The sequence below is a fragment of the Natator depressus genome, chromosome 24, assembly GCF_965152275.1.
Source record: "Natator depressus isolate rNatDep1 chromosome 24, rNatDep2.hap1, whole genome shotgun sequence".
Classification (NCBI taxonomy): Eukaryota; Metazoa; Chordata; order Testudines; family Cheloniidae; genus Natator; species Natator depressus.
The window spans coordinates 7867425-7889623 of NC_134257.1; the positions used below are offsets into that span (position 1 = coordinate 7867425).

The 22199-nt window shown below is 42.6% G+C and overlaps 1 protein-coding gene across 2 annotated transcripts in view; it reads right to left on the bottom strand.

The window, feature by feature from the left end:
- Positions 1-21959, bottom strand: part of ARNT (aryl hydrocarbon receptor nuclear translocator) — a 43684-nt gene extending 21725 nt beyond the window's left edge. Inside the window, exons 1-7 of one of the 2 annotated variants that reach the window (XM_074938964.1) lie at positions 21845-21959; positions 11442-11553; positions 9206-9259; positions 6657-6701; positions 2828-2872; positions 417-630; positions 45-258 (exon numbers count right to left, since the gene is read on the bottom strand). In XM_074938964.1, coding sequence (XP_074795065.1) covers positions 45-258; positions 417-630; positions 2828-2872; positions 6657-6701; positions 9206-9259; positions 11442-11553; positions 21845-21875 — 715 coding nt within the window. In that variant the 5' untranslated portion in view covers positions 21876-21959. The remainder of the gene's footprint in view (positions 1-44; positions 259-416; positions 631-2827; positions 2873-6656; positions 6702-9205; positions 9260-11441; positions 11554-21844) is intronic. The other variant, XM_074938965.1, reaches the window with a different exon arrangement.
- Between the last annotated feature and the right edge of the window lie 240 nt (positions 21960-22199).

Here is a 22199-nt window from a genome sequence, read left to right on the forward strand (position 1 = left end):
GGGAATTGTCAGCATGGCAGAGTTTCCACAGCAGGCTGCTTTACCTGTCAGAGCATTCTCCGAAGTGGAGAGCTGCTCCCTCAGTTTGTCCACGTCATCAGGATGAACTTGGTCATACAGGGTGCTGCTGAACCATTCGGACTGCGGCTGGTTCAGGACGGGAGTCACCGAGTCCGAGACATATACCACCCTTCCGGTCTCACAAGACACTATGAACAGAAAGCCATCGGCTGCTTCTAGAATCAAGTGTTTGAGTTCCTGCATACAGAACAGACACGTTCTTAACCCAGTGGCGAGACAGTCATCACCCACCAGCTACCTTTAAGCTCTTAGGTCTCCCCAACATTAATCGCCCTCTGGCTGAGTTACACATTGAGCTCTTTCAATCTTTCCTTAGAAGCAAAAAAAGCAGAGACCTGATCAGTGAGAAAGGAGGGTTTGTAGGTGCCATCGGTGGAGGTGTTGCCAGTGCCCCGCAAGGACTTCATGTGAGACACAGCCATACGCAAGATAGTCAGCTTGTCAGGCTTGCGAGCCAGGGCGCTGCAGGTGGGTACCATGTCTGACAGCTCCGTGATGTAGGCGGTCATCTTGTTCCTACGCCTGCGCTCTATCTCGCTGTGATTCTCCCTGGGAAAGCAGATGGGGAGAGGTTAAAAGAGCCAAACGGCTCAGCTCTTTTGCCATGTCAACCCTTCCTGGGTTCCCGCCAGGCCGGAGCGAAAAACTGAAAGATGCGCCAGGGTCTTCAGAAGTTAGAAGGGCTGCAAAAGCCTCCCATGCTGGGCATGCATGAAAGAACACGGGAAAAACAAGTGCAAGGGAGAGAAGCTAGAGCCAGGACATCTTTGCCAAACACAAGAGCACCTTGCTCTAAATTATATTTATTCAAGAAGTCTTGCAAAGGACAGTAAGTTAGGGCTAAGCTACTTCAACACGGGAAGCTCTCTACAGCTGTTCAAGAGCACAGCTCTGCAGAAAACCAGTAACCCACAATGGTAATATAGGTTTCCACACAGTTACTGTGGTGATGCTCCTTTGAAATAAGTAAACTCTACAGGCCTGATTCTCAGTTACACTAAGGCACCTTTTTCACCATGTTGGACACATAAAGAGGCCGTAGAGTGGTTGTAAATGTAATTTCTGTCTACTGCTGGAGTTTCAGATATATGACCATTAGGCACTATGGCTTGCTAATTTTTTTGAGAGGCAATTTCATCTCTAGTATAAAACTCTACAAGCGGCCCACCGTCCTTACCTGTGACACACATACCTGTACCTCGTGTCCCACCACATTAGCGCCAATGCAGCGGTACAGATTCCTAGAGATGCATTACAACTAACGCTCCTTGATTTGATCCCACTAGTGGATTTAACATGCCTCTCTCAGGAATCCGTCTGCTCCTGGGGGACATTCCCTATTGGCCCCCCCAGGGTAGAGGCTAGCATGTGTTCACTTCATGTTGCATTTATGGACCAAGTGTAATTTAGTTGGGTTATGAAGGTGGATTTTTCAAACCAGAACATAATGCCAGGTTTCCTATAGGAAAGATTGGTTAGCGGTGCAAAGAGAGTGGATGAGATGCAAGGAATCACACGATGGGAGATGAAACTGGATGGATGACAGCAAGTGGAAGAAACAGTAAAAACGAACTAAATACAATAGACGAAAAAGGGAAAAAAATTTTAAAAATGGAGTGTCACCGTAGGCTTATGCAGCTGTTTAATAGGGATTTGCCTTTTGATGAAAGGGGAATAGCGTTCGGCACAGTGCTTTGAATATCCCATTCACCTTTAATTCAGCCTTCCATAGCTGCAACGAAAATTTACCTGCCCAGACATGTGTTACTCACCTACCCTTTGTATTAGGATAATGGGGGGGGGGGGGGGGGGAAGAAAAAACCAACCAATGATATTTTACTTGCCCCATTGCAAAAGCCTCTTCCCAACAAGAAGGATTTTGCAAGACAGCCGTAACGAGAGATTGTGGGGTCACTGTTTAATTAAAGATGAACAAGGACTCCTGGAAGTACTGCATTCTACTGTCTACACAAGCAGCTAAAGAGCCCCTCTTTCGCCACAGACACACTTAGGGGTCCTCCTTTAAGCCACTGAACATCTCTCTTATCTGGTCAGAAATATTTCAACTATGAAATGCTGCACTTCCAGAAGGTGTCTCTGCTTCTTAGACAGCATGTAATAAGCCAACCAGAACCTTGACAAACTCTAAACATGCAAACCCATGTAATGATTCTGTGTATTACTTAAGAGAAGTGATTACTCAAGAACATAGATTTTAAAAAAAAAAATCTTAACTCTTTTACAGCACAGTGCCCGTTCTGTTTTGCCATATACCAAACCAGTATTTGGCATGGTACTGCGTTTAGAAGAAGTCTGGCCAATGCAATTATGATATCTATTTATACAGTGGTAAAAGGCACCATCGCAACATGGCAGGAGCTTACAAACTGAGTATTCTTGCACCTAGCATCTCTCAGTCCAGCAGGAGAGGTTTTACTTGCCAAGGCTGAAGTTAGCAGAGCTACAGTAATCTGTGAAAGCACTGGCCCACCCACGTTCTGCCCTGCAGTCTTCATGCTGCCTGGGTTTGGATGCAAACAAATTCTTTTGAGGGTATTGCAAGATGTTCTCACAAGGAGAATACAGCTTGAAGTTTCACTTTTGCACAGATTTCCAGAAGTCTGTCCAGTTTCAAGTCCTTTATTGCAGCAGATAAGGAAAAAACAAAGTGGGGATGCCCGCAGAAACATCAAGGAGAGGAAGTACTCTGCTTTGCCATGCTTGAAAACTTCATTCTCCTACCTACCTGGCAAGTCTTTCCTTATCCGCTGAACTCTGCTCATCATCAGACCTAAAAATAAAATTAGTGAACTAAGCTAAAAATGGAAAAAAGTTTAAAGAAATGAAAAAATGGGAAGATGTATTAGGAAACCCAACCTATAGATACATCTGTTCTGTAATAAAAACAGATCACAAAACAAGGAGGTCATTAAATGGATTGCTTTATACACTCATCTAGCACCTTCTATCAAAGTGTCTCAAAGCACTCTGAAAACATCAAGCAAGCCTATAAGGTAGGCAAGTGTTATACTCATTTTTACAGATGGGTAAACTGGGGTGCACAGAAATAATTTTGCCCAAGGTCCCAGAAGATCAGCAGCAGAGCTGGGAAGAGCCCTCAGAAGTCCTGACTCTCAGTCACATTAAAATACACTTACCTCCCTAAGTAATGAGAAAGAAGGTATTTTTAATCAATACACGCAGCCTGTTGATTCGTAGTGTTAACATACTGGTGAGCTAGACAAAAGACACTCAGACTTTGCATACAAGGACACCCACAAATGCCAAGAGAGTCAGAGACCAAGACACAAATGCCCTTTATAACACTGTTAGATACAGACACCGTGTGATGAGATGGGACATTCGGGACGACCACATTATGCACGAGCAGTGAAACCACAAAGGTACTGTGCAAGTCATCTAAACAAGGGGCCTACAGAAACCTTATAATCACAGCAACATGTATGCCTGTACAGCATTGTTAGAGAAAAGCAGGTCAGGGGGGCAGAGGGGGGAACACTTTGAAAAGTTTGCCGGTATTTTTTCCAACCCTCTCTGTCCTTCAGACCATGTTGCTTTAGGTACCACATAATGAGTCAAAAGCTACATTTGTAAGTTTTCAGATACTAAATGTTCTCCATAAGTCAGGGAGCTACAATCTTATGTTTCATCTCCCACTGCTTGCCAGGCATTAAAAAAGCATGCTCTTCCAAACATAGCTAGGGTTCCTGGAGTGGTTCTAAGTTTCTGGCCAACTGTGATATACTGGACCTTAAACCTGTTATTAGTCCTGTACTGAACAGCTGATGTTTGACTTTCGAGCCCTGGTTCACTCAGTACATACTTTGAGGAAGAAGGGGTGGGGAAGAGACTCTCTGCTGGTAAATGGTGACCATATGAAAGCTGCTCAGAGGTCCTAGTAGAGATGGATTAATGGGCAAAATAGGTGCAAGTTAATTCCACGGATACAAAGGACTTTAGTCCCTGGGTATCACAATCAAATGTGTGGTATAAACATATATTTTATCCAGCCTCAATCTTTACTGCATTCTTCATTCCACCAGTAGTGAAAGAGTTTCCAATTCTACACAGATTGCTGCTGTGTGATTACTCTTTATCAATGTAACACCCAGGTATTTGCAGAACTCCTATTTTACACTTGAAGTAACTTGCTATCTTGCTGGCTGCCTGATAGTCAACATGTACAGGAAAGAATGGATCTATTTACACATCAATAATGAACAGACACTAAGTGCTGAAGATATGCAGAATGATGTTGGATACAGTGGTCCTGCACATTAGCCGCTTTTAAACCTCAATGCCTCCACTGTTTTATTTGTTTAATTTTTTAACCACAAGAGTGGAGGTTAAAGAAGGTAGCTGCTTGGTTTAACCTGGGTAATTAGAAGGTCCATCGCTGCTAACATTTGTAGCTAGGTATGCCAAGATAAGGAGAACCTGATCTCATACTTCAGGGCGTAAGCTGATCACATGCAGAGGGTCAAGATGAATTTCCAGACAACCCCATGTGCAACACTGCACCACTGGCTTGGAGTATTATAGAGTTAACTCAACTCCTGGGAAGGGTCAGGGACTGAAATAGTATATACAACTCGAGCGCTAATGTTCTGACCCTGTAGAGCAATCCTAGGATATCACAACACATGATACCAAGAGACCCTGTGCTACATTATGCATCAATAATGCTTAAAGACTCTGCCTTTTTTTTTATTATATTTAAGATTCTTCGAAAGCCACCAAGGCCAGGTTTACATTAGGGAAAGAGGTCTTTTTAACACAGGTTAGCCAGTGCAGGTTGGTTAATATTGACTGAAGGGAACTGGCAATTAACTCAAAGTACAAAAGCCCAGTGAGGTTGAGCCCATAGCATTATCTTAATCTGCCCATTACAGACCTGAAGAGGCTGGTGTTGAGTGTTCGCTCTCCGGGCTGAGACTTTTGTTATTAAGACGCTCCAGTGTAAACGCACAGAAATAAGGAGTTAGGAAAGAAACCTGGGAATGCAGAGCTGCTGCGACAACAGACCTCCAGTGCCGGAATACTGTCGCTTCCCCAAGGAAGTTGAATAGGGGTGAGGGGCCAAAGCCTCACTCCCATGCACACCATTTTTAATCTTTTTCCCTTTCAGAGGCCCAACACTGGCACACACATAGTCCTTCTGCCTGAGAAGGGCTTCCTATGGAAGGTTCAGTACCATTCCTGCCTCCTCTGCACCCCCGAATCTCAAGATCCACGACCCACCACACTGCAAGGCCCTTCGCCCACAGCGATTTTGGTGAACGGAAATTCTTTATAAACACAAGTAACATCCTTTGCTTTCGCTCCTGAGGAATACAAGCAGTTCTGACACTGAGTAATGGCCATAATTTGTACCCAGAGACGAGCCCCACGCCCTGAAGTTTGTATTTTAACTCCAAGTTCAGGAGCGTTTAGATCTAGGGCATTCATTGGTTCAGGTCCACCTCTAGCTGAATGATTTAGTTGCTTAATACAAGTCATTGCATGTACTGATGCTAATGCTCTAGAGTTGCTTATTTTGGCTAAGAGTTTAGCAAAATCAGAAGACAAAATGGACTCTCACAATGAAGATGTGGACTGGAGACAGCATTCAGAACATACATAAAACTCAAACATTTAGCAACATTACAAAGTCACATTAAAAAAACATTTAAACTAAACATTTCAAATCAGCTTAAATTAGCTTCATTCTAGGCCTGCGGTGCCCCTTCAATGCGTCCACAGCAACCGGAGAAATACAACAGAGCCAACGCCCAATTCTAGATGGTGCAGAGAGCTTCCTGCAAGACGTTCAACACCCTCAGCTCCCACTGACTTCAGCTGTAGTCGAGGAAAGAGTGCTACGGCACCAACACTACCGGACACTTCCCTCAAACTTCAAGGTCAAAGAGTTCTCTAATAATGCTATTGTACTATCTGGTCTCTAAAACAACCCAACCCATTTATCCACACCACTTTGGCAGAATTCCTTTACAAAATATACAAGTAGGCAACACCCAGGAAGTACAGGCAGAAAAGGAAACACTGTACAAGTACAGTTTGTTACAAACATGCTGCACACTTGTATTTTTATAAATACAATTTTTAGGGGGGAAGGATAGCTCAGTGGTTTGAGCACTGGCCTGCTAAACCCAGGGTTGTGAGTTCAGTCCTTGAGGGGGCCATTTAGGGATCGGGGGCAAAAACTGGGGATTGGTCCTGCTTTGAGCAGGGGATTGGACTAGATGATCTCCTGCGATCCCTTCCAACCCTGATATTCTGTGATTCTACAAGATTTGGGGGCTCCTAATCGACAGCTGAACAAGGAGAAGATTCGCAAAAAAAGAGAGACACTGAATTAGTTTGATACCTTTACAATCAAACTGCTCTAAAGCAATTTTGCAGGATTTCTAGCTTCCCTGGTGCAAGATGTAGACTTTCCTCAGAAAAACACAAAAAAAGAGAAGGGTGCACCTACATGCACTAACAGGTAGGTGAGGTGCCCTAGATACAAGCACCTTGTGGGTTTTATCGACCACAGTACTGTGAATTCTTACCTGGCAAATCTCTCTTTATCATTTGGCATCTGATCATCATCACATCTAGGAGGGGGGAAAAGGAAAAAATGTTTTAAAATACTTACATGTCATTCCTTTTCAAAAATAAAGTAACAAGCTGATTAAATTGTGTGGGAGAGCCAGACGCTGAAACAAAAATATTCCAGTTACGTAGAATACAAGTTACAACCCGACATAGTGAAGTCAGAGCTTTGTTTCCCATTGCCAAGTACTTAGAGATTAATAAGCCTATTAGTTACATTTCTTCCATGTGACGCAGAAGAGTGAGCTCATACCAAGATCACCCACCTCTCACTGCCTGAAAGTCGTAAGTAAAATGGCTTAAATTATGCTCTGAAGATGCAGTTTCTCCCATAGCCTCATCAGGTCAATGACTTAGAATTCAGTAGATAAATCCTACATACACTACAAAAATAAAGAAGCCGGAACCATTGTCATGCTTGTTAGCCATTCCAAAGCCTAAATGGCATTAAACTGCATAGCAAAATGCCACACAACCTGGGAAAAATTGAAAAGTTGACATATGGATATTGAGCTTCATTAGACTCAGACTCTAAGGCCAAAAGGAAACATCACAATCATCTAGTCTGATCTCCTGCACATTGCAAGCCACAGAAACTCACCCACCCACTCCTGTGGTAGGCCCACAACCTCTAGCTGGAGTTACTGAAGACCTCAGATCTTAATTTAAAAGACTTAAAATTACAGAGAATCCACCTTTTACCCAAATCAGCAAGCGACCCGTGACCCATGCAGCAAAGGAAGATGAAAAAAATCCCCCAGGGTCTCTGCCAATCTTGGGGGGAAATTCCTTCCCGGCCCCGAACATGGCAGTCATTTAGACCCTGACCATGTGGGCAAGACCCACCAGACGTACATTTGGGAAAGAATTCTCTGTAGTAACTCAGAGCCCTCGCCTTCTAGTGTCCCATCTCTGGCCGTTGAAGATACTTGCTAACAGCAGTCGTGGATGGGCCATATGACATTGTAGGCACCCCTCAGTCTTAAAACAAGTTAGGGTTTTTTACCCCACGTCTCCCCTTGGAAGACAGCTCCAGAACTTCACTCCTCTAATGGTTAGAAACCTTGATCTAATGTCAAGCCTAAAGTTACTGATGGCCAGTTTATATCCATTTCTTCTTGTGCCAACATTGGCCCTTAACTTAAATAACTCCTCTCCCTCCCTGGTGTTTACCCCTCAGATGTATTTATAGAGAGCAATCATACCTTCCCCCACCCTTCATTTTGTTAGGCTAAACAAGCAAAGTTCCTTAAGTCTCCGTTCATCAGGTAGTTCTCCATTCCTCTGATCATGCAGAGAAGGGCTACAGGTTCCAGTTCTAATTCATGTTCCTAAAACATGGGAGACCAGAATAGCACAGTGTTCCAGAAGAGGTCTCACCAGTGCCTTGTATGCTGGCAATAACGCTTCCCCATATCTACTGGAAATACCCCGTCTAATGCATCCTAGAATTGCATTAGAGTTGTCTAAACCAAAAAACTAATCCATGTAACTGGACTACAGATTAATTACATGAGATCTTCATGGCTTCCCAATCTTCCATATGGATTATGATAAACAGGGACGTTTGCAGCCACTGGGAGTTCTCAGCAGTAGGGGGCTGCTGTAAGCTAACCTAGAGCATCCGTACAATAGATTGAATGGCAAATTGCTAGGGTAGTAATGGAAACTCTGCTCATTAGCGAAAGGGTTTGACCTTGTTATAGGAGAAACATGCTATTAGGCTGGACTTGTATTCCCAAAGGAAACACTGAACAGCTGCTTAACTCGCCTTTGAAAGATCTAAAAGGAGTTAAATCACATTTGCTTTCCCCCATTAGCCACTTCGTTACACCAGCAGGGAAGTTTCTGCAGTTCCATACTTAATCTTATCAACTGAAATAACCAAGTGATGTATTACTGTACAGCTAGTAACAGTGTTGTCGTGGCTCATCAAGAATCGCTCCTAGCAGACATTTTTGTTTTAGGCATTCTAGCAGGAATACCCGAACACAGAGGACAGCAACCAAACATATGACAGGACACTATCTGGTCTGCTTGTCTGAAAGCTACCCAAATACCACTGCATGGCGTGAATGAATACACCAGTCCAGTTTCCAGACAGTTAACGCTGTCTCTTTGGCTCACTCCAGTGGGTTTCGATATGATACCATACCAGGATGCAGGAGGACAGATACTGTTCTGAGATCTCTAGTGCTTTAGCACACCAGGGATGTGTGAAGAGAAACCATTTTATCTGAGTCTCCTTGCTTTGATTAGCTTACCCTAGATGCTGACCATTTGTGTTCTCCCCACCCCCATCCAACAGACCTTGTGTTACTGCAGATCATCCCCCTGCCCAAGGAGGGCTGCTGTGCCTTCCTCCAAAGAGGGTCAACCCCACTCCCACCAGTGCTGGGAGGGAAGCCATCCCATGCTTGCATCCCGTGCAAAGTGTTTTCACCTCATGTTTTACCATAAGTTTTGTATATTTTAACGAGCGTATGAATGGAAAGAGCAGCCTCACCTGAGGAATTTATTGTTCCCTTCATCGTCATCATCATCATCATCAAAATCAAGCCTGAAAAACAGAAGCAGGAGAAGATCAACCATTATCAGAGATGGTTTCTCCTTTCAGGCTGGTTATCCAGTGTCAGCCCTGCAACCTGCACCTTGGAAAGATGCAGAATTTGTTTGAAACTGATATTAAAAACAACCCGAAATTACTGTAACCACTGAGAAGAGCCAGGAAATTCGGACAAGGGGCTTCCCATATGCACTTGTCAGAAATGGAGCGTGCAATGGTGCGGAAGGCCATTTGGCATGAGATCACCTTCTCCATGCAACAAGGACAAGTGCAGAGTCCTGCACTTAGGATGGAAGAATCCCATGCACCGTTACAGACTAGGGACCGAATGGCGAGGCAGCAGTTCTGCAGAAAAGGACCTAGGGGTTACAGTGGACGAGAAGCTGGATATGAGTCAACAGTGTGCCCTTGTTGCCAAGAAGGCCAATGGCATTTTGGGATGTGTAAGTAGGGGCATTGCCAGCAGACAGAGGGACGGGATCGTTCCCCTCTATTCGACATTGATGAGGCCTCATCTGGAGTACTGTGTCCAGTTTTGGGCCCCACACTACAAGAAGGATGTGGAAAAATTGGAAAACGTCCAGCAGAGGGCAACAAAAATGATTAGGGGACTGGAACACATGCTTTATAAGGAGAGGCTGAGGGAACTGGGATTATTTAGTCTGCGGAAGAGAAGAATGAGGGGGGATTTGATAGCTGCTTTCAACTACCTGAAAGGGGGTTCCAGAGAGGAGGGATCTAGACTGTTCTCAGTGGTAGCAGATGACAGAACGAGGAGTAATGGTCTCAAGTTGCAGTGGGGGAGGTTTAGGTTGGATATTAGGAAAAACGTTTTCACTAGGAGGGTGGTGAAACACTGGAATGCGTTACCTAGGAAGGTGGTGGAACCTCCTTCCTTAGAAGTTTTTAAGGCCCAGCTTGACAAAGCCCTGGCTGGGATGATTTAGTTGGGGATTGGTCCTGCTTTGAGCAGGGGGTTGGACTAGATGACCTCCTGAGGTCCCTTCCAACCCTGATATTCTATGATTCTATGTGTTAACCTTGGTTTCCAAGTATTGTGGGTGATTCAGAACAGTGAGCGATCTGATAAAGCAGATCGCTCCCGGCACCCCCCACACCAGGCACCTGATCTGATCCAAGTGGCAGTCTCCAACTGGAGAATTTGTTTTTTGCAACTTTAAAATAAATAGTCATGTTTCCTTTAGTTTAAAAAAGGAAAACAAAACGAGTTAGTGAAGTCTGAACTGTACAGTTCGTATTCTTAGTGATATTAGACGGTATCACTGCGTTAGACGCGGGCCAACATTTTTACTGTAACCACTTTTTGTGTGCATAGGAGGGGGAAAAGAGTTGTCACTTTGCTTCGTTTCAAGTTGGAACCTAGTATATTAGAACCAGCTCAGCTGCATACGAGTCTGTAAATAAAATGCAAGGAACAAGTAGGAGGCAGAGTGGGAGGGACCTGTGCTGGAGCCGTAGAGCAAAGCTGGTAGGGGAACGTTTTAGTCAGCTTGAAAATAAGAGGATTTTACCAGCAACGGGCATTTTAAGAGAAACTATTCAAGTGTTCTTTCCCTGTCCCTGGAACTTGCAAAGGTATTTTAGCAAAACAAAACTGCAGTGCAAGCACTACCTCTACAATAAACCTCTCCCTACAGAGTCTCAGCAGAAAGGCGTTGCAGGAGCATTAGTGATCCACTGGCATTCCCCATTCCTTCCCACAGCCTCAGCCTCTGCACCAGCAGAAGTGTTTTCTCCTTTGCAGCTACCGTATTTTGGAGCAGACTCCTTATATCTGTGCTTCAGTGACCCCCATGTCATTCCCAGCCTTGACTGTAGACATCTTTTCTCTTTTGTCGTGAAACTCATCTTCTTTTGACCGTACCCTTTAACTCGAATCATGTTAACTTAGGGCATTTGGGGATATGGTTTGCATAAAAGACAACAAGATAAACCGACTAAGGGTATGTCTACACAACCGACGTTAAAGCTCTGCCATGGCAGCACTTTAACGTGGCTGTGTCGTCCCGGCTCCAGCATAGTTAAATCCTTTCAAAGGAAAGGAAGTTTCCTCATTACAAGGCTGACCACTCCTTGCTACGTTACACAAATTGCTCTGCAAAGGAGCACACACTGTCTCAAGGAGCTTACTGGGTTTTTAGTTATTACAACTTACCCTGGTCGTCTCTTGTTTGTTCTCTGGACAATGGCTACTCCAGCCTGCGTACCAGGTCCAGGGTTCCCAGAAGCAACTGCTGCACCCAAAGAGGGAACATCCGATGCCATTTCTGAGCAGGAGAGAAAAAGCAATGATGCCAAGTCCCGCTATGTTTCAGATTTTGAAGCGTGTCATCCATTAGAAGTGATTAAATCAAAGCCCCAATGCAGTTAAATCCATAATCTATTTAAATGGGTAGACTTTATACAACGTGCAAGTTGGATTCTAATCTAGCTCTCCTCTCCAAAGCCTGTATTAAGGGTACATTTCAAGCTCTAAGCACATGCTGTTTTCATAAGATCAAAAGCTCAGATCGTCAAACTAAAAGATGTGCTCCTTTTGAGGAGGAGGAGGAGGAGCTTGGTGTGGTCATGGATGGAAGCAGAGACTGACTTCAAATGCTAGTTGGCCCCACTCTGGTATGCAGAAGGGAGAGGGAAAGAAAGCTGTGAGCTACTAAAATGATTAATACAATTGGGGAAAGAATCAAACTCATGTTAGAGCTGGCACTAGGAAGTACATTTTCATCCATTTTTCTTATGGACACTACTTCATAAGGGTGTTGGGCAGTTAAACTAATGTTTGCAGAACACTTTGAAATCTACAGTTGAAACATGGTAGAAGAGTGGAGTTTTATTATGTAAATAACTGTGCTGAATTGGACCAGGGAGACATCCTGAAACCATTCAATCCTCAGCCTCACTAGTGGGATTGCCAATTTTAACACCAGTCAGCGACTCATTTCCAAAATAGGCCAAACATGGAACAGCAGCAGCTATGATCACTACCAATCTGGGCTGGATTCAAACTGGTGATCAAATCAGAAAGATCTGTCTGTCCTTTACGAAGCTATCTAATAATCCCTGCTTGCTTCTACAGTTCCAATATAACTTCACACTGAGTACTTATGCTGAAACACAAAGCTAAACAGCACTGACTCCATCTGAACACAAATATATTAACGATGTGCCTCCATCGAATGGCATAACAATTGAGGAGGAAGCATACTTGACATAACAGTATTGCCCCCATTTTTGGTGCCACACTTCTTTGGTGCCAGAGAAGCGATTTCCTTTTACCGAAAGAAGCGCATAGTATAAGTAAGTTCTTATTAAGGGAAGACTAAGGTTTTTGTTGCAAACCCTCCCAGCCGAAGTAAAAATTCTAACCTGGAGCAACTTCTGAGCACAAGAAACGAGCCAGATTTAAAATATGCATGTTAGAATTCAAAGCCAGATGAATTATTCACATTTTGTACAGAGCTGAGTTAATTAAATTTAATGAGATGTTTCCTGCCCCATTCTAACATATTCATGGTTCATTCCCCTAGTAAGAATTGTGTCTAAGCATATAAACCTCCAAATGAATATGTTGATTACATTACTGGCTTTTAAAAAGCCAGGAACTAAGCTGCCTGCATGGTATAAAGTTTCAATAAAATAAACCAGAGGGAAAAACCAAGATCTTGGGCAAATCAAATCTCCCCTAAGTTTGTGGTTTTGAGAGAGAAGGACATTCACAGTAATAGCATAATGGGAAAAGCATCTAACCATTGCAACAAAGGACCCAACCTGCCTACTGCCCACCCATTTGAAGGATTACTGAATAAAAGTTCAGCATGGGATTGGTTTGTGTTTTCGTTTTTAAACTGAAAGACTGAAAACTTTATGGTAAGATGCAAATCACACAAACCTCACCTAGAAACAGTTCTTTGGCTAAACAAGGCATAAGTTACTCCTCCTAACTAGGACCATTTTTGGAGCTAAAAATCTTTTGCATGTTATTTAACTGGGATAAGTTACAGGAGGTTATAACACAGAAGGGAACCAGAGGAAAGAGAAGACCTGTGGGAGAAAATGGTCATGGTCTTCAGAGTTTGTGGTACTTTATATTGAAATAAAGTTCTATAAAGGGTTCCACGCCTGAAATACAAGATGCTTAAATAGTACTGTGAAAGATTTAAGACATGAATACAACAATTTCTTACCTGAAAACAATCTAAAATGTATCAGCAAAAAGCTTTCAAGTTCTTCATTCACAGTTCAAACTATGGGGCCAAGCCTATTATACGTCAACAACTTTCAACTCTCATAAGAGTGGAGGGTTCTCAGTTACTTGCAAGCTCAGGGACTGGGTTTGAGAGCAGTCTGTGCACTGGCACTAAGCAGGATTTTTCTGGCCCTCAAAGAGGATTGCTCTGTGCCCTAAGCTATTTTATAGATGGGCTCAGAAGGATTATGTTTTTAATCGGTAAATGTCAATTTCACTGTACACATGCAAACCACCAAAAAATATTTCCATTAAAATGTACAGATAGGCAGAATAAGAAAAATGCTGCTTGAGAACTTTAGTGTTTGATTTCAGCTATTTAGTTTGTGTATTTTGACATATGATATTGACAATTTATAATGTAATGGTTATAAAACTAACTTTTTGAATCTAAGTCTACCATCACTAAATAGTTATTGTACGACTCCCCTGACAATTTCCTGCAACAGTGAAAACTTAAATTGAAAAAAAAAAATGCTTTAAAAACCCATGGATGATATTCACTGAAATTATTTAAAAAAATCAAATCTAATTCTGCCAAGCCTATTTATGGAGCACATAGTATGCTTTGTCAAATGGCTAATATCACTGTTCAGATTGGCCTGCTCTACACAGAAATTATACAAGTGCACGGCTAGCAAGAAAAGTGTTGGAATACCGTTCTAGTTACCATGGTTTGAATTGTAGTGTACATAGGGCACTAGGTAGGTATTTATCTTTCACATTTCTATAATGTGTCATCAACCTCTAGGCTCACTTACAACCAACCTCACTGAACTGTTAACCCAGTGTTAGACAAAGCAACCCAAAAAAAAAAAAAAAAAAAAAAAGAACAGGAGGACTTGTGGCACCTTAGAGACTAACAAATTTGAGAATAAGCTTTCGTGAGCTACAGCTCACTTCATCCGGATACAGACTAACACGGCTGCTACTCTGAAAGCAACCAAAGTAGCTCTTCGCTCCAACTAAAGAATCCCGTCTGACTCTCCAACTACAGCCTTGGCAAACAGAGCCTTGCAGCATGCCCTGAAGGTGAAAACACACTTCTGCCTCATCAGACCAGCTGGGATAGGGGAGACAGAGGCTGGACAGTCACGTGGATAGAACACTGGACTGGAACTCACAAGAGACCTAGCTGAAGTCCTGGCCCAGCTGAAATCAATGGGAGTTTTGTCACTGAAGTCAATGGGGCCAGGATTTAATTCCAGGACCAATTCCTGGCTCTCAAGCATCCTCTCTGTGCATCCGATGAAGTGAGCTGTAGCTCACGAAAGCTTATGCTCAAATAAATTGGTTAGTCTCTAAGGTGCCACAAGTACTCCATTTCCCTTCCCACTCTCTCTTGCCTATTTAGGCTGTAGGCTCTTTGGGGCTCCTGTCTTACTAGAAGCTTGTACAGCGCCTAGCACAATGGGACCTTGATCTCAATTAGAGCCTCTATGTGCTACTGCAATACAAATAAAGTAGGTTTCAGAGTAGCAGCCGTGTTAGTCTGTATCCGCATCCGATGAAGTGAGCTGTAACTCACGAAAGCATATGCTCAAATAAATTTGTTAGCCTCTAAGGTGTCACAAGTCCTCCTTTTCTTTTTACAAATAAAGTAGTGAGCCTCTGGCAGCTTCCAGTACTCCAGACACTGCAGTCAGCATATTTTTTTGTTCTCTTGCTGCAATTATACTACACAGCATACAACACACTATATAAGTTTTCATATCACAGTAGATTATTACAATAATTTCATTAGCTAGCCAAGAGTACTGTAATCAAGACATCTGGTCATGAACCATAACAAAATCCATCCATTTGGAGTAAAATGAACAGCACACAGCCACAAATCAATCAAGACACTTATGTTAGATATTTTGGGCATGAAATATGCATTATCTATTCCATGACTAGACTAGCTTTGGGGGATTTTTAAAGTCATTCTGTGAGAAAAATCACTCCCCACACAGCAAAAAGATATACGCTAACAACTGTCATTGTTAATAGTCGGAAACATTTTTTGCTATGCATTTGTGTAAGAATTCAAGTGATCTGATTTCAAAGAGATTAGAGCTTAATACTCCAAAGCATTTTTAAACAGTACATGCAGGTCTCCCGAAACATTTCACCAAAATACACTGCTAGCCTGCATTAGTTTCTTTTGCACCTCCAACCTGAGTTTGGTTCATACCGCTGCATATCATCACAGCAAGGCTATGCCAATTTGTAGAATTTACCAAGGGTGACTGCTCTGTGGAATAAATAACTATTGAGCCTGGCAATTCGCAGAGTTATTATTCTCAGCCTTATCAATAGCATGGGAATTCTAGATATAAATACCGAACTATAGCAACAGAAGAGGGTACTTCATCTTTTTTTTTTTTTTTAAATGACGGCTTACTAAAAGCCCCAAAACTTTATCATGAAAAACCCATTCTGCAGGTGAATTCAATATGGCAAAGGAGATTAAGGGCAAAGGACAGTTAGGTTCTTACCTATGTTCCCTGTCAAACTTTTATGGATATTTAAAAAATAAAACCTATTCAAAGAATTTTCCCCATAAAGTGATGAGTTCCCGGTGTGTCTGGAAAGACCTACGTTTTAGTAAAAAACATCCTTTCCCTCCTTCCTTTCTGGTGACTAGACCACCTATTGCCGCATAAGGCTCTTAAATGTTTTGATTGCCTAAAAGTTTGGGGAACACAATAGTTTTGAATCTGGTTTGTTTGTTTGTTTTAAATACATAGCTTCTCCTGTCTCTTGAGATCTAAAGCATATAGTACTCAGCGATATGGTATTGATGTTGCTTCATTTGTTTAGTAAAACCTAATCCTCGGTTTGAGGGTAATTTAAGTGGTTTAGAAGAAATCTCGAAGGAGGAGTTTGCTTTTTGTCTAAACTTGTGCACATGTGGCTGCTCAAGGAGCTGTTGGCTTTATGGTGCATGTAATTTTTTCCTATTTAAACCATGATATTTGCATTTCTGGAGTTCCTGAAACTGACACTGTATGTCACTGTTCTATTAAGGTGGGAGGAACTTCCGGTTAAAGACGGAGGAAGGAAATGACGGTATATTTTTAAGACTGATTTACGAGCAAAACAGCAATTTTTTTTTTAATTATTATTTTTTAAACAAAGCTCCTTTCTGGTCTGTCTGAACGTTCACTACATTTCCAAGGGCCACTGCCAGGACAGAGAGCTAAAAGAACAGGGCTTCAGGGGGGTTTTTTTGTTGTTGTTTTCTTCCACACGGCTGCACCATATGAATTTGGGCAAGTCACTTTACCCCTTGCCTGTTCCCTATCTGTAAAAACTGAAACCGCACTGCACACTTGCCTACTTCAGAGGATGGCTGTGAGGCTTAAGAAAACCAAGTCTGTAGAGTGCCTTGAGATCAGAGGGTAGAAAGTGTTACAGAAGGACAAGTCCCATATTTAAGTGTTAAAGGGATAAAAAAAAGCGTTGTGGAAAATCCATTTTTGTTCCCTTCACCTGGGGGGAAAAAACCCTCTTTCAAAATTGTGTGTTAAAAATATGAGAACTTTTGTCATTTGGAAATATTTATATGAACATAAATCCCTTTCAAATGTTAAACATCAAGCTCTGGTCTTTTTTCCAACCTTAGTCTGAATATAAATTTTATACTGAAATTAGAAGGGAAGGGATGAGATCAAGGCTTGTGGTGCCTTAGGGAACATTAAAGTTATAAAACTACCCAAGAGCCTAGAGGTGAAGGGAAACGGGTGGAGAGACTGAAAAGAAGGACATGGCTAGTGGGTGGAATCAATGGTCACAAGAGGAAAACGGTGGAGTTATGAACTGTTCAGAATGTTGCTAACCTAGAAATGTCTGAAATGAAGGTTGGGCATGCCACTGGCTTCTTCATCCTTTTCAGTCCTCAGCACTGACTTCGACTTCATTAAGCAGTTTCTTATTCTCACTGTATTAAACTTGGAAGCTGCTGACCAATACAGGAAACTAAAAAATAGTGATCATCAAGTGTCAGCGTATGAAGTTTTGACTAAAGCTGCCTACAGATGAAGTGGTAGGAAACAAGCATTTGAATAGTCTGAAGTAACGGATCAACTGAAGCAGTGATAGCATTATTCTATTGAAGTAAATTGTAAACACTGTCAGGAGTTAAGCAGCAAGACAGGAAAGAGTCATGTTCTTAAGTGTGAAGAAACCAACTTTCTGCAAGATCAAATGCGTCACTGAGAGAAACTTTTGTCTGCCAAAGTGGAAGAGCAGATCTTCCATGACCCTGCAAACAGGATCTGTTTTACATTATCGTCATCAGAGAAACATAGTCAAAATGATAAGATGTAAGTCTTTCTTCCAAGCCTTTCCAGCAGCTCTTCAACATCAGCTCCATCCAGAAGCAATACATGTTTGCCTTCAGCACCCATCGTACCAAATGACCACCACAAAACCAGGACCACAAAAGAACAAAAACACACAAAATGCAGAGAAGCTATGAATCTTCTGCATTTCTAACCAATATGACTGACTGCAAATGCAAAACACCATAGCTTCAGTCCAGAACAGGAAGAGACTGAAACATAACTGATGGAACATGACCTTCAGTTCCTTCCTTCTCTTCTAGCATTTAAAACTGAATATCCAGATTTGCACATCAATTCTGTTTGTGAAGGAGGCTGCCTCAACTGGTGGCATGAAAATGGTGGAATATCACAGAAGTAAAAACTTGAAAGACAGAATGGCTGAATTCAGAATTGTGTACTTTAAGAGCTTTGCACTTGCCAATTCAGCCAGTTCAGTATCAGTTTTGCATATTTTAGCACAAGACTTATTTGACTAAAACTTGATAATAGGCTAGATATGGAAACAGCAAGGAAGTTTACAGAAAAGCTGATCAGTATCTGAGAGTAGCTACAACAGAGCGGTAGGCCTAGCTAGTTAGAAGACTTGATTATTGCATTCTTCTCTTTCACTCACAGAACTGCAAGCTTTACTGTTTGGACAGTGTCCCTGACTTTACTGGTTTGCATAACTATGCTTAAGAAGGGAATTGCATACTGGTGTTGTTTCATTTAAATAAAGCCCATGTTAATAGGTCTCTCCAGTTTAGGGAGGGTAGGAAAGAAATCACAGCAAACCCGAACATAAGTCAATCAAAAAAAACCCGATTACCCTTAAAAGTGACATGTTTTCCAAATGTCTTGGTCACCTTTAGTATCTCAGGTATTTTTAAAAAACAGAGCATATTCTAAAAAAATAAAGAAAAAAGAGCTGTGCATTTATTATGAGTCAGGGCACAGTTCACACCCCCATGCTTTACCAAGGCTCTTAGGAAAAGAAGGTGACATTAACAAGAATCCAACAACAAAAACCTTGTAGCTTTCACTTTACTGCCAAGACTAAAAAAGCAGATATGCACAACAGCGAACGGAGGTTCATAACAAAACTAGAAGGTCAAATATTTGTCCTATCGACCTTAACAGTGTTCCCATAATCCAAAAAAGTATTAAGCTTGTAGACTGATTTGAGTAAAGCAGTTCTCACTGTATACTTCCATCTGAAAGGCATTGTTTCCTTTCACTATTCCCTTTTATTCTTGGGATGTTATTTCACTATTCCAATCAAAAATCTTACCAACAACCAAAATGTCATTAAAAATTATCCTTAAGATACTATGCTTAATGAAAGAAGGATTTAAATGACTGAAGAGAATTGCAATGAAACCTTAAACTATGGGGGAGCCATAGATTAACTGCTAGGGGACTGACTGGTGGAAAGATATGGTGCTTTAAGGAGAAATTTAAAATGTGAGAAGTACTTCTTTTTAAATGAAAAGAGGTAGTCCACTCAGCAATATGTTATTGCTTGCTGCTTAGGTTGAAACATAAGAACTTATGAACAGCAAGGCTAATGTGAAAATTGACTTAAACCCAGAAACGTGCACTGAATGCTTCCACTAAACAGGCTTGGGACTTGATTCTGCAAGTGGTTTGGCACAAACACACCCTGCACCTGCAGAACTCCAGTGAAGTCAGTGAGGGTCCACAAGGGCACAGTGGTCTTCCTGTGCAGAACTTAAGGATCTGGGCCCTAACGTTGAAACTGCTGTGCTTTTAACAAGTTGTAAATTGCAACATATTTTGTTACCAGTTTTACCCATCACCACTCTCACAGCCTCCTTAATAGGAGGACATTGAGTTAAGCCCAGAAATATGCACTGACTCACCTGAACTTTGTAGTCCACTTTTTAAGACCAAAGGGGAAAAAAGGGATCAAAGCTTGCAAGGACAGCTGCTGACAAATAATTTATCTTACAAACATTATCCTTGTGTATACAATGAATGCTTACGCAGAGAGTAAATAATTTTTCCTGTTTAGAGAACCAAGCTATTATTGCTCTGCTTGTCACACTGCAGCCATGCAGTTATAAACATTAACCACAGATGGAAAACTTGCTCCTGACATGTGAATTTAGCAATGTTTAAAGAGTGCCTCTATAATGCTAAATATCATGCAACTCAGCAGGATGAAGTTGCATAAACATTGTGTCATGTGTGAACAATACAAAACACTCATTTGAGTATTTCCTTTGTAGTTCAAACAAATGTTATTGTGCTACAAAGTCTGGTTTACAAAATGTTTTTTCTCTAGCTTTACTGCACCAAGCAATTATTGCCGTGGATTTAACTACACCTCTTTTGCTCATGAAATTGCAAGAGAAAACAAAATTCAACACTAAAATACAACAATAGTCCAAGCAGACAAGAAAGGAACAATATCTTTAATAAGGCCCCAACCCTGCAAACATGTACATGCTTAACTTTTTACTACTTTGAGGAGTCTCATTGATTAGTTAAGCACATATGTAAGTATTTGCATGATCGGGGTCTCAATTTCAATCTCAGTTGCCATATTCTGACTGAATGGCAACACAAGCATCAATGACTCAATTATGGGCAACTCTAGCTTAAGGTTGTTGTAAAATTTCAGTTCTTTATATGTGAAACCACAACCACGTATTTCTAGACGTCAGTGTTGCGCCCTCGCCTCAAGCTCACCACAAGCTAAAGATGCTTTCTTGATCTTGAAAGCCACAAAAGGTTACTATATGCAAATTATGTTTAGTTAGAATGAAAATTTCATCCTTCAAAATTCTATGGAACAGTACTAATGAACCTGAACTCTCTCAACCCAAGACCCCTAATCAGCCTCAAGCCACAAATGAGAATATACAGAACACACCACAAAGGAACACAAGCAGAGGCCAAAATTCTGATCTCAGTTACAACACTGTAAATCAACAATAACTTCACTGACATCAAGGAATTATGGCAGATATACAACAATACAAATGAGAGAAGATTTTAGCCAGAAATCTACAATGAGGTGTGAAAGATTCCATTTTAAATCGGCAAGTATCAGAAGTACCAGATTTCCCCCTACACCCAGGCAAAAAGAGCTCCTGTTGTAAATCAGGGTTTACAAAGAGAGAAAGCTAGAAGCAGAGTACACACTCCACTCACGCTCTTGTGTGCTGTTAGTTTTGCCAATCAGTTTAGAAATGATGAAATGGGATATTGTTTTTATTGCTATGAATTACAAAGTCCTTACATTATGAGCAATTAGCAACAGTAGATTTTGTGCCTTGCCAGGGCAAAAACAAGTCAACATACAAAATAAAAGATCTGGAAATAACACCCCAATATTAGCCGTTAAAAAAACCACAAATAAAAAATTAGAATTCTCTGGAGTGCACCTACAGCACGCCAACCAGCAATCATTTTACAAATAAAGAGTAAAGAGAGACATAGGAGCATACAGCTTGGGCTGTATGCACATGTGGACCTTGAAGGGAAGCGGGGTATGCTTTGGCACATGCTAGCCAGCAACCCAACCCAGTGCACAAAACTGAAGTGCAGAAGGAAAATATAGGGGAGGATTCATGGGGGGGGGGAAGGGGGCGGCACGGGGGGGGGGGGAAGAGTAGTAGGTTCAGCCCCACCTCATGTATTCCCCATTAAAGGCCCCAGTTAAGCCTTCCCCCCACAAGTTTAAATATGAGGGGAGACCCACCCCAAACCTCAGACCTAGAGTTTCTAAACTCCACTACCTTGAGTTCAGCACAAACATCCCTGGCACCCAGCCCGCCCCTTCCCCCCCCGGTCACCCCTTCCCCCCCCCCCCCAAGCTCCCCCGGTCACCCCTTCCACTCCTCTCCCAAGACTTGTCCATTAGGTCCCTCATCAGTCACCCCCCCCTCCGCCAGGCCCCTCTCTCATCCCCCTGCCCCGGCCCCCGTAGAGTCCCCGGCCCCCTTGCCACGCGCGGGCGGGCCCTGCACTCACCCGGGTTGGCGGCGGCGGCGGCGGCTGCCATGGGCCCGGGACCGCCCCCCCCAGCCCGCTCGCTCAGTCCCACCGCCACCTCCAAGATGGCGGGGCAGGAAAACCCGCCCCGTTGCGGCGCAACTGAGCTTGCCCGCTCAGCATCAGAGGGAGGGCGGGCAGCGGGGACAGGAGCCGCTCTCTGACCCTTCCCCATTGGGCAAAGAGGGGAAAGGGGCGCGGCCACCTGGAGCATAGGTTAGGCTGTCTCCGCACGCTCCGCCCCCTCTTACATACGGGGGCGTGGCCAGAGAGGGGCGTTCTGCTGGGAAAGACTTAAAGGGCGCGTTTGTTGTGAGGGTGTGTGTTGGGTGAC